Here is an 18,819-nt window from a genome sequence, read left to right as displayed (position 1 = left end):
GGTCTCCCTGCCTCTAATCCATCCAGCACACATAGCTGGATTAATCTTTCTTTTTTTTTTTAAGTTTATTAAGTGGCAAGCACCAGTGCTAGTACAATGATATGAGTAAATACATTAAAATGATAGGACATGGTAGATAGTCTACCAGTGGAAAGAGATATATAAATGGATAATTACAGTGTGGCGAAACATAAATGCTCTTTCTAAAGACTATACTATGCCGGCTAAACCTAACTGGACACTGCATTTAACCCCTTTCCATTTAACCCCTTGCAGATTCACTTATTAGATGACCTCGTTAATACTTTGGGGCCTGAGGGAATGAAATATAAGACAGCTAGATTTTGATGAAAAATGAAAGGTAGTTGACAAACTCTGTGTAGCTGTGTAGCATGAAGATACTGAGCCTAACAGGGTGAGGCCAGAGAATGGGGTACCTGGAGAGAATAATCTGCTCAGGAGTCTCTCCCACTCAAAGGCTTTAAAAATCATTCATATTCTTTGACTGCTATTCAAAGCTGTTCACAATCTGACCCCAACGTATCTTTCAAGCCCTACATTCTAGCACCTGACCATACCCTCTTCTTTCCTTAAACAAGACTCCTGAATTGCCATGTGCTTTCCTGCCTCATTCCTTTCCTCAAGACTATTTCTTCTGCCTGGAATACTATTCTTTCCCCTGCTGCCTGACAAAATCTTATCCATTCTTCAAGACCTAGCTCAATTGCTATGTCTTCTCTGACCATCAGGGCCTAATATCAACTCTTCCTCTTCAAGCTAATTCCTAGAATCCTTCCTTTAAAACATTCTTTTAACATTTATTACATGTTGTCTTAAAATTAAAGTTATTTGCATAATTATCACATTACACTAGGCAGTAAGGTCCTTAGGCAGAAACCTTGGTATTGCCATTATACCTCACATAGAATATGAGCCCAGTAAATATATGTTGAATAATGAGTAAATGGATGCACTAACTTAATGACTACTATACATTAGGCACTATGGGAGATAAGATGTGGCCTCTGCCTCATGGGTTTTATATATCCTTTCAAAAGAAAGGGTATGATAATCTCAGATATTAGAGGAAAAACAAAGAAACATTTTAAAACAATAACTACAAGTAACCACTATGTGTTAAGTTTCTACTATAGATTAGACAATTAGGCTCTTTATAAACAAGATTTTATTTAAATCATACCATAATTTCTAAGATGTAGGTGTCATTACCTCCATTTTGAAGAAGCTGAGGTTCAAAGAGGCTAGCTAATCTGCTCAGGGTGGTATACTAGCTTGTGGCAGAACTAGGACTCTTTCCGATTCAAGTCTAACTCTAAAACCTGTCATCATTCCACTATGCCATGCTTCTTTCCTAGATGCAGTCTAGAAATAGTTTACAACAAAAGTTACAGTTCGGTCACTTAGTCATTACTAGAAGTAGTCCACACATAAAGACATATTCATCATAAAACCAGGGGGTCCTTTCCCTTCCCCTCCCTTGTTGTGAGAAAGAGAAGTAGCTCTTTTATCTTACTTGTTTTATATTTTATCCTTATAAGGGTGGCTTTGGGAAATTTCCCTGCTTTTAATGAGTCTGTATAGACAGGATTCTTTGGTGCAGAAGTAATTTATTACAATGCAATCAGTAAATGCTAGACTTAAATGACATTTCTGAGCTCAGAGTTATAAAAGATTCCTAATGTAAATGGAAAGTGTTATATAACCACAGGCAAATTATCACCAAGCATCAAGCTAAAACTAAGAAAATAAAGTAAAATGGAGATAACACCCACTTTGCAGGTTGTTATGAGAATTAGATGCACTGATGTACACAAACCACCTGGCATAATGCCTGGCACATAGTATGTATTCAATAAGTATCATTTCCCTTCCTTTTAGGTAAATTTCCTTCATATCCAAAATGATTTTGCTCAGAACTATAAACCTAAGGGTTTCCAAACATTGTGCCGCCAAGATCCCACTCAAACAATATTTCTTATTTTTTTCTTATTTAAAAAAATAAATAACATGATGGCCATTAAGAGCACCCAATTAGCATGAGATAAAGAATGTGATATTTTATCATGAGAAGCAGTGAAATAATGTCATGGTTAACCTGAGGATAAATGTATGATTTTTTAGTTGGCTTTCTGAAATACTTGAAACAGTTCATAAACCCCCAAGACTCCTTCAAGGGATATTAGCGACCTAGGAACCCCTGGTTAGAAACCACTGGCATATACAGGTATACCCTCGTTTTATTGAGCTTCACAGATATTGCGATTTCTACAATTTGAAGGTCTGTGGCAACCCTGAGTTGAGCAAGTCTACTGGCACTATTTTTCCAACAGTATTTGCTCACTTTATGTCTCTGTATCAAATTTGGTAATTTTGCAATATTTCACACTTTTTCATTATTATTATTATTATATTTGTTATGGTGATCTCTGATCAGAGATCTTTGATGTTACTACTGTCATTGTTAGAGCATTTTTTAAGCAATGAAGTATTTTTTAATTAAGGTACATACACTGTTTTTTAGACATCATGCTATTGCACACTTAATAGACTACAATATAGTGTAAACATTATTTTATATGCACTGGGAAACCAAAAAATTCATGCGATTTACTTAAGATATTTGCTTTATTGTGATGGTCCAGAACTGAACCCACAGTATCTCCAAAGTATGCCTGTATTCAAGAAAGATTTTGAGACAGCAGATTCCCTGTATCACCAGCCAGTATCCTACAGAGAAAATTTTCCATTCATAAATGAAAGGTCAGAAGAGCCAGTGAAAGTAAGGTGCTGTGTTCAGAACACAGCACATCCCAATATGCAGGAGTCTAAAACCCCACTGGAGTTATTCCTCCTACATGGTCTCTGCCTTTTTTCAGTCCCAGAGCTAGGAGAAAGGCAAATAACAAATATCTCACGATGAATGCTTGTTGGCTAACTGGTTCAAGGTCAGAAGCTGAAAAAGAATAAGGGGAAGGAAATGAAACCATTGACAGTGCACTTCTATGCTAGGAGGTGCATGTTAGCATTTCATCTTAGAACTCTATGCAGTAATGTGTTATCTTTAACACTTTATACCTCTAAAAACCAAAGCTCACAAAGGTCACATAACTCATCAATATCATAGCCTACAAACAGTAGAGTTCCCAAGTGGGCCTGATTCACTACAGCATTCTGTGGTTTGAGAAGTAGAAGGATTTTAGCCTTTCCAAACATTTTACCTACTCAATGATAACGTTGTTGGGGTCAAGGTCCTTCCCAGTCCCTTGGTTGACAACCTTCATGGAGAGGGATACTTTTATCCTATCATTTTTCATCTGAAAAAAACAAAAGCAAAGTCAGCAAAAGCTCAAAGTACATCATTTAGACTGCTGGTCTAAAATTATCAAAGAATTGAAGTTTTTATCATGTAACAAACACTGAGTTCCTCTTATGGCCAAGGTCCTGTGCTCTGAACATTGCGGGTACTAATAAGCATAACAGGCAGATCCTATGGCAAAAGCATTTTAGGAAATGGTTTTCTTATCATTCTTGACCCTCCTGGGGGGAAAGACAAAAATGGTTGCTCAGAAATCTGGGGCCTGTGGAAGTAACCAGGAAGAAAATGAAAGCTGTTTCTTTTAGATAGTTCAGCATAATAATCTGTTCAGAGATCCATGAGCACAGAATAGGTTTCAGAACATTCCAGTGGACTAGATCTCCTTTTGGACTTCGTCTAAAAGCTTTTTAAACATGAAAACAGGGGCTTCCCTGGTGGCGCAGTGGTTGAGAGTCCGCCTGCCGATGCAGGGGACATGGGTTCGTGCCCCGGTCCGGGAAGATCCCACATGCCGTGGAGCGGCTGGGCCCGTGAGCCATGGACGCTGAGCCTGCGCGTCCGGAGCCTGTGCTCCGCAACGGGAGAGGCCGCAACAGTGAGAGGCCCGCGTACCGCAAAAAAACAAAACAAAACAAAACATGAAAACAATTAAGAGCATCTTTAAATGTGAAGACAGTTGTTAGCCACATTGGTCTTCTTTTGCTTCCTCCAGCATTTGAAGGCCCTCTTCACTTTGGGGTCTTTGTATTAGCTATTCTCTTTGCCTGGAATATTCTTTTCCTAACATTTCACATGACTAGTTCCTTTTCCTTTGGGTCTCAGCTCATATACCATCCCCGCAGAAAGCCCATTCCTGACCCCTTTATCTAAATCTACCTCCACATTGTTTGAACCTATTAGAGCACTTACTATAACTTACATTTTTAATTATTTTAGCTTGCTTACTTTTTATTTGTCTCCTCCAGTTATAATCTATATAAGTTCCATAACCACTGGAGTCATTTACATCTGATTCTTGTATCCCTCAGACCTAGTACATAATAAGCACTCAAAACTGTCGAATAATATTTCTTTCAGGCCTGTCTCCCCTGCAATTCTCTGGTAAAAGAGCAGGTATCAGCGTATGTGCACATTTCTCCTGTGGTTTGTCCATACCCGCAGACACTCAAGTGAGTTGCTGTTAACAGGATCCTCCAGTGCTTTCTCATTTCCCTCATATTGCATGGTGCCAGGTATGAGGAAAAAATGACTGTAAACTCTATGCCCCTTTCTGCTTTGGTCCAAATTGAAGTCCATCTGGAAGATTTCTACTAAAAGATAGTCTCATAGATTAAGTTTTCTTCTCTCTTTTTGGTTCTTTACTTTTTTGGTATTTTCTTCACACCCACCATGTGGGTGAACTTCAGGGAAGGAAGTTTTATAAACATGTACTTATTGCACCACACTTATCATACAGTTCACACCATTCCTTCTGAGTTTGCATGACAGACAGCCCAAAGGTTTAAATTCAAGTCAGATTATAGTGGCAGGATTCAAAAATAAGATTATCAGCCATGGTTAACAATGCATACACACTCATGAAATATCATCATGAAATACTAAGAAAATCCCAGCTTTTCCTAATCCTTTCTAATGAGTTAAAGTTGCACAGAACTTTACCTCTCGTCCAATAAGCTTCACCCACACTTTGTCTCCGACATCTACTATCTCAGAGGGCTTATCCACGCGACAGGATGACATATGAGTTCGATGGACCAGACCTGAGCACAAGAAGAAGAAATAAAATAAGGCACAGGGCATGTCTGGTATTCATACTCTAAATAACACAGTAAGGAGAAGAGTTGGAGATTCACTGAAAAAGGTTTCATTAATTTAAAACTGCAAATTAAAACAATTTGAGGACTTCCCTGGTGGCGCAGTGGTTAAGAATCCACCTGCCACTGCAGGGATCGAACATGGTTTCGATACCCGGTCCGGGAAGATCCCACATGCCACAGAGCAACTAAGCCCGCATGTCACAACTACTGAAGCCCGCGCGTCTAGAGCCCAGGCTCCACAACAAGAGTAGCCCCTGCTCGCTGCAACTAGAGAAAGCCCATGTGCAGCAACGAAGACCCAACACAGCCAAAAATAAATAAATAAACTTATTTAAAAAAACAATTTGAGATCACTTTTTATACCTAATCAACTAACAAATATTCTTTAAAATAGTGTTTAATGTTAGTAGAGATGTAATACAACAACTACATTTATATAATACTGGTAAAAATACAAGTTGTTAAAATTCTTTGAAAACAAAGGGCATAGAGATGTTTATACCTTTGATGCAAGAATATCACCATTGGAATTTTTCCAAAAGAAAAACTCAGTAGAGGCAAAAATCTATGGCATATAAAAATACTTGTAGAAACTAACACACCATTGTAAAGCAATTATACTCCAATAAAGATGTAAAAAAAAAATACTTACAGTATTATTACCTACCAAGGTTAAAAATAAAAATGACGAAACAATCTAAACGACGAATAATTGGAAAACAGCTTGGTAAATTATGATAAATCTTTCAAAAAAGAGTCAACAGGGACTTCCCTGGTGGCGCAGTGGTTAAGAATCCACCTGCCAATGCCGGGGACATGGGTTCGAGCCCTGGTGCGGGAAGCTCCCACGTGCTGCAGAGCAACTAAGCCCGTGCGCCACAACTACTGAAGCCCGCGCGCCTAGAGCCCGTGCTCCGCAACAACAGAAGCACCGCAATGAGAAGCCCACGCACTGCAACGAAGAGTAGCCCCTGCTCGTCCCAACTAGAGAAAGCCTGCGCGCAGCAACGAAGACCCAATGCAGCCAAAGCAAAAAAGAAAGGAGTAAGCAGCCATTTAAATGACAGTTACAGAAAATAATTATGATAAGTGAAAAAAGTAAATATAAACAAGGTGACATTTTTAATCTATTAAATTAGCAAAATATTTAGAAGATAATATCCAATGTTGATATGACTATAGTAAAATAAGAAATATTTCTGAGGCTAATATAAATCTTTAGAAACCATTTAGCAATGGCTATCAAGAGTGATAAAAATATTTAATAAAATTAAATCCTTTTCCTTGTCTGTCCAAGGTCCCTTTCTGGGAGAACCACCTTCCCTACATTCTAAAATAATCTGGTCAGTCCTTATAATTTGGTTGGAGCTGATCTGACCCCCAGCTGTGGGCACATGACACAGGCGTGGTCAATCAAATTACTTCATTCCCCAGGCCACAACAATTGATTGGTTCAGGGACAGACACAAGATGCTAGCTAAATCAAATCCACTTTCTCAAGCCTTTTGTCAGGATTATAAACTACAGAAAGTTACCAATGCTCATCTTTACCACCAGGTGGCAAGAGTAAGCCAGAGGGAAGCAAAAGAAGAGGCTGCATAAAGAAGCGACCAAAGCCCTGAAGGCATAAACTGAGCACCTGATCCAGCCCCGGTGGAAGCTAAATTTACTCCCCAACTAAATTAGACAAAACGTTTCTCCTGTATTTTTGTCCCTTGCAACCAAGAGTTCTAATAATTAACTTGACCCATAATCACTTCTGAGACTAAAAAAATAATCTTATACACAGAAAAATCTATATGCACCTAGAAAAGTGATCTATATCAAAATATTCAATGTATTTTTAAGACAGAAAAAAATTAGAAACAACCTAATATCTAGCAATAGAGTAATGGTTAAGTCAACTATGGTACAGCTACTTGGCCCATTAAAAACAATGTTCAAAAGATTATGTAAAAATACATCAATAATTCACTCTTTTGCAAATATTTATTGAGTGCCTACTATGTGCCAAACATTGTAGGCAACGAGCATTTTGTCATTTAAATAATAAAAATGCTTAACACAGATTCTAAAAATTAGAAAGAAATAATCTAAACTGCTATGGATCGCAGGTTAATGTTTTATTTTCAGATGTTTTAATAATAGAGAAAACTATATTGAGGGAAATGAGTATAATAAACAATTATTTTGAATGAAAATAAACCAGGAATCTAAAGAAAAAACTTGACAAGTCAAACAAAGATTTATGTCCAAAAAACCTGCCTTACCTGAAGGTTCCTGAGAGAATTACTAACCTTTATTCTCAGTCTCTCTCTCACACACATGCATACGCAAAGCTGTCAGCACATGCCTGTAACTCAAAATATCTACCCTGTGTTTGGAGCTCCTGTGGGAAGCCACTGCTTTCTCTGATCATGGTTATTGGGTCTCTCAGACCTACTTCAGCTGATTCTGGAGGTTGATAGCCTATGGTTCAATACCCCAGGAACCAAAATATTCTATATACATTATATAACCCATGTTTAAAATTTTAGACCATCACATAATCTCTAAATTGGATAAAATTCATGGAGCTGGGCTTTTTTCTTTTTCATGATCATGTAATGAGCAGAGTAACCTAAATGGAAAATCCAGAGAGGAAATTCAGATGCCCTAAAGGAATGGGTAACGTTTCATTTTGACATTTTTCCGCTACAACTGTCCTCTAATTCTCAAATTCACTTCTTTCCTGAACTGCTAATGGAAGTTGGGAAAGAAATTACTGTTGAACCTAATATAGTTGAGAGAACTTTTTTTTTTTTTCTCAAACAGGTCTATTTATTGGAGTACCACAAAGAAAGAGTGAGTTAACCATTTGTCCTTCTCCCATGTGATCCCAAAGCAGGATATTTTCTGGCCCAGTCATCTCTCTTAGTTAAATATGGCACTTTTGTAAAGCATTAATAATGAAAAACTACAAACAACTTAAAAAGATTATGTGGTACATCTGAATGATAGAATAATGCTTTTAGATGTTTACAAAAAGTATTTTAAAAGACAAAGAAATGTTTAACATTCATTAAGTGTAAAAGCTGCAAAATGTATATATAGAATATAATCTTAATCTCAATGTTAATTTTTATGCACATATGTGACCATAAAGAAATACACTGGGCTTCCCTGGTGGCGCAGTGGTTGAGAATCTACCTGCCAATGCAGGGGACACGGGTTCGGGCCCTGGTCTGGGAAGATCCCACATGCCACGGAGCAACTAGGCCCGTGAGCCACAACTACTGAGCCTGCGCATCTGGAGCCTGTGCTCCACAAGAGAGGCTGCAACAGTGAGAGGCCCGCGCACCGCAATGAAGAGTGGCCCCTGCTCGCCGCAACTAGAGAAAGCCCTCGCACAGAAACGAAGACCAAACACAGCCAAAAATAAATAAATTAAAAAAATAAAAATTAAAAAAAAAAAAAAGAAATACACTGAAATGTTAACAGTGCCTATCTCTGTGTGGTAGTAATATCACACAACGATCATTTGCTTTGGTAGTTTTTCCCCTTATTTTTCTACAAGCATGCAATAGTTTTAACCATAAAAATTTTAACCATAAAAACCTATATATATATATATATATATATATATATAAGCAAAATGTAAAATTATATGTACACTATGATTGAAATTATGTAAAATTATGTCTCATATGCACACAGATGAAAAGGGAACATAAAAATTGTTATGCTGGGGTGTAGGATTTTTATAGTTGAAACATTAATGGCTTATCTCCTTAGTTTATTGGGTGAATTAAACAAGAGAAATGGTCTAGCCCACAGTCTTGAATGCAAATGTCAGGTAGGCAGTTGGATATGTAAGTCTGTAGCTCAGACAAGGGGTGTAAGCTGAAGATACAAACGTAGGAGCCTTCAGCATGCAGATGCTTACATGCCAAAATACATTAATCAGACTGTCAATTTAGTGATTGGTTCGTTGATAGACACAATTCACCAATTTATTAATTTACAACAGAGGATACACTTTTCTTATACTTGGAAGGTTCCAAGTCCTTATCTAGGTAAACTACCCACTGACCCCAGTATCAAATACCGAAAAATTAGATTAGTGATCAAAAATTGCTTCAACACGGAATCAGAACAAAAGGGAGACAAACGTTTTGAGAGATGTTTCCAGTCCATGAAGGTTTAACGGACCCCCTCATAAAAGAATCCATCTCTCTAGTTCCTACCATCAGATTCATTTTTTCCTTATTAAGGCAAAATAAACACTGCCAACTTCAGGCTCTCAGGCTTTCTTTTACTATGTTCCAGAGATTGATATCTGCTCATATAATCTCTCCCTAGTAGAATGATACAATCAATTAGACTTCAGCCTACTAAAGTGCAATTGCATTCCAATCCCTTTTTCCCTAGAATTAAACCCAGATTATCTTGTTGAAGTCTTGAATGCTCCCAACTCCTCAGTCACAGATTTATAGGCAATTACCTGGTATATTTCTGTCTATGGCTAATCCTATACTCTGTGTAGGATTCATCATTAGTTTCATTCTCGGAAGACAGCCTGAATTCTTGGGAGGTACTTCATTGTTACCCAGATACACTACCAACAGTTGGATTAAATGCATATGGTAGAAGGCACCATATAAAACATGAGGCTCCCTCCTTGGTACTGGGTATTTCACTAGATACAGAACATCCACACATTCATTTAAACCTTACATCAGCCCTGTGACATTAGGTTCACATGAGGAAATAGTCTAGAAGTTAAGTAAATTGTCCATGGTCACAAAGCTGATAAAGAAAGAACTGCAATTCAAATATGAGTCTGTCAGGTCTTCTACAACACAGTAGATATTTCTCCATTTTTTTATTATCAATCTGTTATCTTTTCAATTAAAAAGAGAAAGATCTCATCTACAACAGTAGAAACACATCTAATTCTGTTTTAGCAAACGCTCCAGAACAGAAACCAACAAAAATGCTTTGCTCATCATGTCACATGGAAGGGGGGAGTGTGTGTCTGGATCTCTGACATTAAGCCGTAAATGCCCAAAGGGCATATCAAATCCATCATCTTTCAGTAAACCTAACATAACACTTAAACAGAATGAGTCCCATCTGAGTGTATGCTGGTAAAAGAAAGAAAAAAAAATTCTGACAACTTGGAAAGAGCTAGCATCTAAATCGCCATATGAGAAAAACAGACAGCCCATTATAGTTCCCTTAAGAATATTCTCCCAACTGTGTTAGGTTCACCATTAATTTCACAAATTCCATTGACAATAAAGGAAAGAGGTTAAAACTTACAAACTATTAGGGGACAGCTGCAGCCCAAAAATGTCAAAATAAAAGGTCTCCTTTATCTTTGGGGCACTGCATTCCCTCTCTAGACTTGTCAAATAAGTTATCTCCAATCAGCAGTATATGACAATAATGTAAGCACATAAATTAAAGTGCTTGCACATCCTTTATCTTGTTGAGATTATGAATTCCTTCAAACATTTACTAAATATCCACTATATTATAAGCAAAAGTGGATCCAAGGATGAGTAAGACATCATCCTGCTTGTCAAGAAACTAAAGTATACACATCATCCCATTTCACAGATAAGGAAACTAAGGCTCAAGGACTAAGCAACCTGCTATAGTCAAGAAGCTAGTAAATGGGGGAGCTGGGACTAGGATTCATGTATTCATTTAATAAAATTCAATGAACACCCACTATATCTCAGGCACTGTAGTAGGCCCCGACTCATCCCAACAGCCTAACTATTCCACAGTTCAGTGGATTAACGGCAACTTCACTTATTTTATTACACCACATTGTAATTTGTTTACATCTCTAGACTGTGAACAATCTGAGAGCAGCAGGGACTATGTTTTCTTATCTCTGTGTTCCCACATAACATACTGACCAGAAAATAGAACTCAATAATATTTTGTTAAACCTGAATTCTTTGCTAAAAATATTTGTGCTACTAACCACAAGCAAGGCACTTTAAAAGTGTTTAACACTGAACAATCTCTACTCTCAAAATTTCATAGTTTAGTGCTGGTGGGCAGAGGATAGTAGAGAAAAAAAGAACTTCATAAATATATAGGGCTGCATTGTCCACTACGATAGTCACTAGCTACAGATGTTTTACACTGAAGTTTAATCAAAATAAACAAAACTTAAAAGTTGCTGGGCTACTGTATTAGACAGCACAGATGTGGTATAATACAAAAATATATTCGGTCTTTGTCCCTGGTCCCTGCAGAGAACTCTTAAAACTCTTGGAATTTCCCCAGTGATACGGGTGTCTTTGTAATTCATAGTAAGCCCCTTTTGATCATACTAGAGTTTATGCTAATGAGGTGACTTAGTTGTGGGGCCCCTTGATAGTTTCTGGATGGAGCTGTCACCAGAAAGACCAAGTGATTAAAGGATTGGAACTTTCAGCTCCACTGACCTCCTGGGGGAGGGGCTGGAGATAGAGCTCTATAAAAACTCCTGAACAATGAGAGTCAGAGAGCTTCTGGGTTGGTAAACACCTCAGCTTGCTGGAGGGTCGTATGCCAGAGGACATGGAAGCTCTGTGTACCCCTCCTCCCGTATCTTAACCTATACATCTCTTCCGTTTGGCTGTTCCTGTTTGTATCCTTTATAATAAACCAGCAAACAAAAAGAAAGTGTTTTCCTGAGTTCTGTGAGCCATTTTAGCAAATTATCAAATTTGTGGAGGGGGTCAATGGAACTCCTGATTCATAGTGGGTCAGCTAGAAATAAGGGTGGCTCAGGACTTGCGACTAGCATCTCAAGTGGGGGCATTCTTGTGGGAATGAGCCCCGTTAACTTATGGGACCTGACACTAACTCCCGGTAGTGTCAAAATTGAATTGAATTGTTAGACATCCCGTTGGTGCGCAGAGAACTGGAGAACTGGTTGGTGTTAGAAAACACATCAGAACAAATATAGAACATTTCCATCACTGTAGAAAGTTCTATTGGACAACACCATGAGAGGGGAAGGAAAATCTAGTTTAGACTTCAATACTAGGAAGGGGTCTTTCACTGAGTAGTGATTAAAAAATTCTGAGAATAGAAATCTGAGAAAAATGACTCAAATTAGAGTCTACCTTCCTGAATGAGAGATGTTAAAATCTGCAGACCAGTTGTTTCATAACTCAGTCCTTTCAGGGTGGGACTTAATCATCTTCCTCCATGCAAGGGTGGAGAAGCTGAAATACACTGTAACTGCTCCAGTTACCCAATGAACCTACAGAAGGGCCCAGGATTAGAACTCACAGAGTTTCCATCTAATTATTTGGCTCCCTGAGCTCCCCTTCCAAGGCTTGTCTTAGCACAGCTGTCAGACTGACAGATTGACTTGTAAACTGGCAGTCACAATCAGAGGCATCACCTGACAGGCTATGGACACAAGTGAGTTGAAGACTAACTGCTGGAAGATGGCAGGCCTTTAATTGCCACACAGTCCCCAAAGTGTCACATAAATATTCAAGTAAGGATGGGACTTTCAGGTACTGGCAGCTATGGCAAGTACACTGACAAGAAAAGCTGTCCTCGGATCAAAAGAGGTGCATACCCTATAGGGATGAGGATGAGTTACACCTCATTACATCCCAGTGAACGTAAAACGAGAAACTTTATTACAGATTGCTTATTGCAAGCTTGGAAACTACTGGTGAGCCATTTCTAATTCGCCAAGATGCAATTTGCAGCAGAGTACATAGTCTCCAAGGCTAGAGGTATGGCTTTATTAGCAAAATCAGCTGTTGGACTTCTGTAAAAGAAAAATTTTGTTTTAAAGAACTGCAAATAGTGAAAGTCCCTTTTCCATGTACATCTCTCCCTTAGCAAACCAAGCTCCCCAGAGGTGACCACTGTTAATAATTTGTTGCCTATTCTTCCAGACTTTCTTCTAAATATACGCAATAATGTTTAAAATACTAGGCATATGTAAACATGCTTTAAAAGGGGGAAGGGTCATGCTATACAAATTCTTGTGCAACATGCTTTTTCATTTTGTTAGCTTAGACACCTTTCCATTTCAGTAAATTGACTTACCCTGTTTTACTGATGCACTATTCCCCCTCACTTTAACATCTCTGAAATTGGAATGCTTCTTATAACCAATGGTGTCTTACAACTGCTATCAGTCAGGTATCAGTGTGGTGGAATTGTATAAAAACTTTCCATTGACCCTTATGGTAAAAGGAAGACAGTACCAGCGCCAAAGTATCTTAGAAATACAGTTATCATTCTTTTTATCATCTGCATAGTTCACTGCATAGATGTACATAATTTACATAATTCCATAAAGCAAACTATATTCCCTAAAGAACTGCTGGATCAAAAGAGTAAGCACATTAAAAACATTAACAGATATTACCAAAGTATGTAACAATTTACGTTCTCAATAGTAAATGGAACTATTGTTGGAAATAGCCAACACTTTAAAAAATATTTTAAAAATAATTTTAGATTCACATGTAGTTGAAAGAAATAATTCAGAAAGATCTTATGAACCCTTTACCCAGTTTCCTCCAATGGTAACATTTGGCAAAACTAGGATATCACAAAACTATCACAACTAGGATATCGGCACTGATACTGTGGTATAATAAGAAATATGTATTTGGTCTTTGTCCCTGGTTCCTGGCACAGAGCTCCTAAACTCTCGGAGTTTCCTGATAGGAGCATCTAGTGATTTATAACAAGACCCTTCCAATCTTACCCAAGTTTATGCTAATGAGGTGACTATTGGTCAGCCGCTAGAGAGCTTCAAGATGGGAGATGGTAACGACCAGAGGAATCATTGTGTGATTAGAAGGTTGGAAGTTTCAGCCCCATTCCAACTTCCAGGGAGGGAAGAGGGGCTGGAGATGGAGTTAAATGATCAGTGGTCAATGATTTAATCAATTATGGCCATGTAATGGGGTCTCCACAAAAACCCTTAAGTGATAAGGTTTGGAGAGCTTCTGAGTTGGCAAGTATATCCACACACCATGAAGGTGATGAACTTCAACTCTACAGAGACAGAGGTTCCTGCACTCAGGGTCCTTTTGGACCCTACCCTATGTACCTCCTCACCTGGCTGTTCATTTGTATCTTTTATAATAAACTGTAACTGTTAAGTATGGCATTTTCCTGAGTTCTGTGAGTTGTTCTAACAAGTTATCCAATCTTGGGAAGGTGGTGTGGGAACCTTCAAATTCATAGCCAGGTCAGACAGAAGTGTGCGTAACACAGGGACAGGATACTTGCAAGTGGTGTCTGAAATGAGGGCAGTCTTGTGAGACTGAGACCTTAAACCTGTAGAGTCTGACAGTACCTCTGGGTAGTTAGTGTCAGAATTAACTGAATTGTTGGACGCCCACTTGCTATCAAAGAATCAGAGAACCGGAGAACTGGCTGTTGATTCCACACATTTTGGAATGGCAATAAAAGGAATGAAGTACTGATACATGCTACAAAACAGGTAAACCTTGAAAACATGCTAAGTGAATGAAAGACGCCCACCACAAAAGACCACATGTTGTATGATTCCGTTTATAAGAAATGTCCAGAATAAGCAAATACATAAAGACAAAAAGTAGATAGCTGGTTGTCTAAGGCTGGGGGCAGAGGAGAGAGGGAGACAGGGAATTTGGAGTGACTGCTAATAGCTACAGAGTTTCTTTTTTCTGACGAAAATGTTCTCAAACTGTGGTGATAGTTGCAAAATTCTGTGAATATGTTAGAATATATTAGAAACTACTGAATTGTACACTTTGGATGAAATGTAGGTATGTGAATTATGTCTCAAAAAAGCTGTTAAAAAATGTTACATAAATGGAATCATAATATATGTAAACTTTTGGGATTAGCTTTTTTCACTCAGCAAAATTTTCTGGAAACGGATCCAGGTTGTCACATGTATCAATACTTCATTCTCATTCCTTTGTACTGACGAACCGTATTCCATTGTATGGATATATCACAGTTTATATTATATTTTTAATCAATATTGAGAATGAGCATCTTTTAAGATATTTACTGCTCAACTGGTATTTTTTTCTCCTATGAATTATCCTCTCATATCCTTGGCCCCTTTTCCTACTTTCCTCTTTTTTATTAGTCCTGTGTGATATGGACTGAAAATTCTTTTTCCTAACTTAACTTTGCATATGATGATTTTTGCAATTATGTTTTTGACTTTTACGTAGTCAAATATACTTCTATATTGAATTTTTATTTTAATTTGTTTATTTTTGGCTGCGTTGGGTCTTCATTGCTGTGTGTGGGCTTCTCATTGCGGTGGCTTCTCTTGTTGCGAAGCACGGGCTCTAGGTGCGTGGGCTTCAGTAGCTGTGGCTCGAAGGCTCTAGAGCACAGGCTCAGTAGTTGTGGCGCACAGGCTTAGTTGCTCCGTGGCATGGGGAATCTTCCCGGAGCAGGGCTCGAACCCGTGTCTCCTGCATTGGCAGGTGGATTCTTAACCACTGCGCCACCAGGGAAGCCCTATATTGACTTTTATATAGTCAAATATTCTTCTTTATTTTCTTCTGATAAAACACTTATGGTTACATCTTTTACATTAAAATCTTTAATAAATCTTTCATTTATTTTAGCACAAGGAATTAGCAAGTTGAGTCTTTTGATTCACTAGCAGTATAACAGAGCAGAGAGCCCACTGGGCTAGGCATCAGGAGGCCTGGGTTCTAGTCCTGGCCATGCCATGACCTAGCTCAATCATTCTGATCAGGCCACCAGTCTGTGGAACCTACCTTTTCTACTTAACACAATTGTTTTGAGAAACAAATAAGATTACAGATGTGAAAAGGATACTCCAAAAATGTTCAATAGATACCTCTCAATTGTGAAGAAAAGTAAAGCATTATGTATATTTGTATTCGTTACAATACTATTTCCTTTCCACATGCCATATACCAGAAAACTCACAATGTTGGCCTCAGAGAATAAGTAGCTTGCCCTCCCCAAAACCCTAAGCCAAAGGAGGTCAAGTGACTCGCCCTAGGATCACAGGTGAAATTTAGGGAAGAGTCAGTTCTAGAAGTGAACACAAGTGGTTATGCCCCAGCCCTCCCCACAAGTCAGAGAGCACCATTCTTCTGAGTTAAGACTTGCTAAAAACGAACTGTCATCAACTGTCCGTATTCGTATCTTTACACTAAAAACACAAACTACTCTCTGAAAAAAGTAGAGCCTATAATTAAACTGTGGTGGGGGTGACAGTAAAGAGAGTGAAATGAGAGCACTGAATTTCAAGTTATAGTTTCCCACCTTGCTTCCGACAGCCTGGGATTTTGATAAAGGCTCCATAGTCTGTCACCATAGCAACCTATAAAGACAAAAAAAAAAATCTTTGTCACACAAATAAGAATCTCTCTCCCATAGCATTTAACCTTGTCTCCCTGAATTTCTACTTGGTACTGACTGCCTCTGTCTGCTGCAAAACTGCCTAAAAGTGATGTTCTGTCAAACATTATGTTCTTTCTGAAGTTTTTTTTTTTTTGGTCGTACCGCACAGCTTGTGGGATCTTAGTTTCCTGACCAGGGATTGAGTCTGGGCCCTCAGCAGTAAGAGTGCAGAGTCCTAACCACTGGACTGTCAGGGAATTCCCCAATTTAAATTTTTTTTTAATTTTTATTGTGGTATAGCTGATTTACAATGTTGTGTCACTTTCAGGTGTACAGCAAAGTGAATCTGTTATACATATATATATATATATATCTCCACTCTTGTTTAGATTCTTTTCCCATATAGGCCATTACAGAGTATTGAGTAAAGTTCCCTGTGCTACACAGTAAGTCCTTATTATCTACTTTATATATAGTAGTGTGTATGCATCAGTCCCAGTCTTCCAATTTATCCCCGCTCCCCGGTAACTATAAGTTTATTTTCTATATCTATAACTCTATTTCTGTTTTATAGGTAAGTTCATTTGCAGCTTTTTTTTAGATTCCACATGTAAGTGATATCATATGGTATTTGTCTTTCTTTGACTTACTTCACTCAGTATGACAATCTCTAGGTCCATCCGTATTGCTGAAAATGGCATTATTTCATTCTTTTTTATGGCTGAGTAATATTCCATTGTATATATGTAACACATCTTCTTTATCCATTCCTCTGTTTATGGACATTTAGGTTGCTTCCATGACCTGGCTATTGTTAAATAGTACTGCAATGCTTTTTTTTTTTTTTTGGTTTTTTGAAGTTTAGACTGACAGGTATGTGTGATCATATTAAAAACATTGGTGAGATTGGTGTGTTTGTCAGATGGTATGACAGTACTTAGGAATGCCCAAATCCCACATGTACTGAAATCCCTCAAAAAGACATAGGAACAAACAGCAGAAAATTAGGTAATAAAGTTACACTTTATATTATCTGGAACTGAGGCCTCCAATCCAAATGGAGAAGTTTAATAATTTGAAATGGATCATGTAGAACATCTCTTTTTCCTAACCTTCAAACCAACCAGACCATACAGCTTGCTCCACTTCACTCCAAACCAGAGTCTTGGGTTTTATCAAGACAATTAGAGAAAAAGCCAATACACAGACATCTGACAGAACCTGAAAAGATGTAATCAGAGAGAAAAAGAGTTGTCTTTTGCAGAGTTGACCTAAAATGGAGAAGTTAGAGGCTTGATGGATCTATGTAATATGCAATATGTAATAGAAACAAAAGGCCCAAAAGCCTTGCCAGATAAATCATTACCCCAGCCTCTACCTCTATTGCTCTCCTCCAGCCCACCCCACCCCCCAATTGTGGATTGGGATTAAAGTTGTCACTATATACTATATTCATCACTAAATTCATTATTATTTATAAAATATTCAATACGATCTTACACATATAAACTTTGTCCTTTCCAGTGACTTTAAAATTAGTTATCTCATATTGGGCAATCACTGTTTTGGCTTAAACATAACTAAAACAAGGGGAAGGAAGAAGGAGAAGGGGGGGCTTCCCTGGTGGCGCAGTGGTTAAGAATCTGCCTGCCAATGCGGGGGACACGGGTTCGAGTCCTGGTCTGGGAAGATCCCACATGCCGTGGAGCAACTAAGCCCGTGCGCCATAACTACTGAGCCTGCACTCTAGAGCCCGTGAGCCACAACTAGTGAAGCCCACGCGCCTAGAGCCCATGCTCCGCAACAAGAGGAGCAATGAGAGCAATGAGAAGCCCGTGCACTGCAACGAAGAGTAGCCCCCACTTGCCTCAACCAGAGAAAGCCCACGCACAGCAATGAAGACCCAACAACGACAAAAATAAATAAATAAATAAATATATTTAAAAAAAAGAATGGGTTAAGAACCAAAATTCCTAAACTCTTGTTTTACAATGATGAATATGCTACACTGGGTTAGGGACCAGATATTCCCAAAGAAACAGTACAACCAGGCAGATACTAGTACTTAAAATCAAGGCAAGGTGGACTTTAGAGATTAGCTGATCTAATCCTGTCATTTTTCAAATAAGGAAAGTGAAGACCAGAGACATGAAGTACTTATCCAAGTTCACAAAGCGAGTTGTTCTCTGTAAAACAGGGCCGCATAGATAAAGAAGACAATATTTTTAACTGCAATAAAAGAAAATCCCTTCTTTCTGGACCAACTAAAGGCACTTTGGCTTTTGCTCCAGGGTTCTAGAAAGA

The 18,819-nt window shown here is 38.3% G+C and overlaps 1 protein-coding gene across 3 annotated transcripts in view; it reads right to left on the bottom strand.

The window, feature by feature from the left end:
• ZCCHC17 (zinc finger CCHC-type containing 17) overlaps nucleotides 1-18,819 on the bottom strand; it is a 55,536-nt gene that overhangs the window by 23,578 nt on the left and 13,139 nt on the right. For all 3 annotated transcript variants that reach the window (XM_060017925.2, XM_060017934.1, XM_060017944.2), the window contains 3 exons: nucleotides 16,438-16,495; nucleotides 4,997-5,097; nucleotides 3,244-3,335 (listed from right to left, as the gene is read on the bottom strand). In XM_060017925.2, coding sequence (XP_059873908.1) covers nucleotides 3,244-3,335; nucleotides 4,997-5,097; nucleotides 16,438-16,495 — 251 coding nt within the window. The remainder of the gene's footprint in view (nucleotides 1-3,243; nucleotides 3,336-4,996; nucleotides 5,098-16,437; nucleotides 16,496-18,819) is intronic.

This window comes from Delphinus delphis, chromosome 1, assembly GCF_949987515.2.
Source record: "Delphinus delphis chromosome 1, mDelDel1.2, whole genome shotgun sequence".
Classification (NCBI taxonomy): domain Eukaryota; kingdom Metazoa; phylum Chordata; class Mammalia; order Artiodactyla; family Delphinidae; genus Delphinus; species Delphinus delphis.
This window is presented reverse-complemented; position numbering and strand designations above follow the sequence as displayed.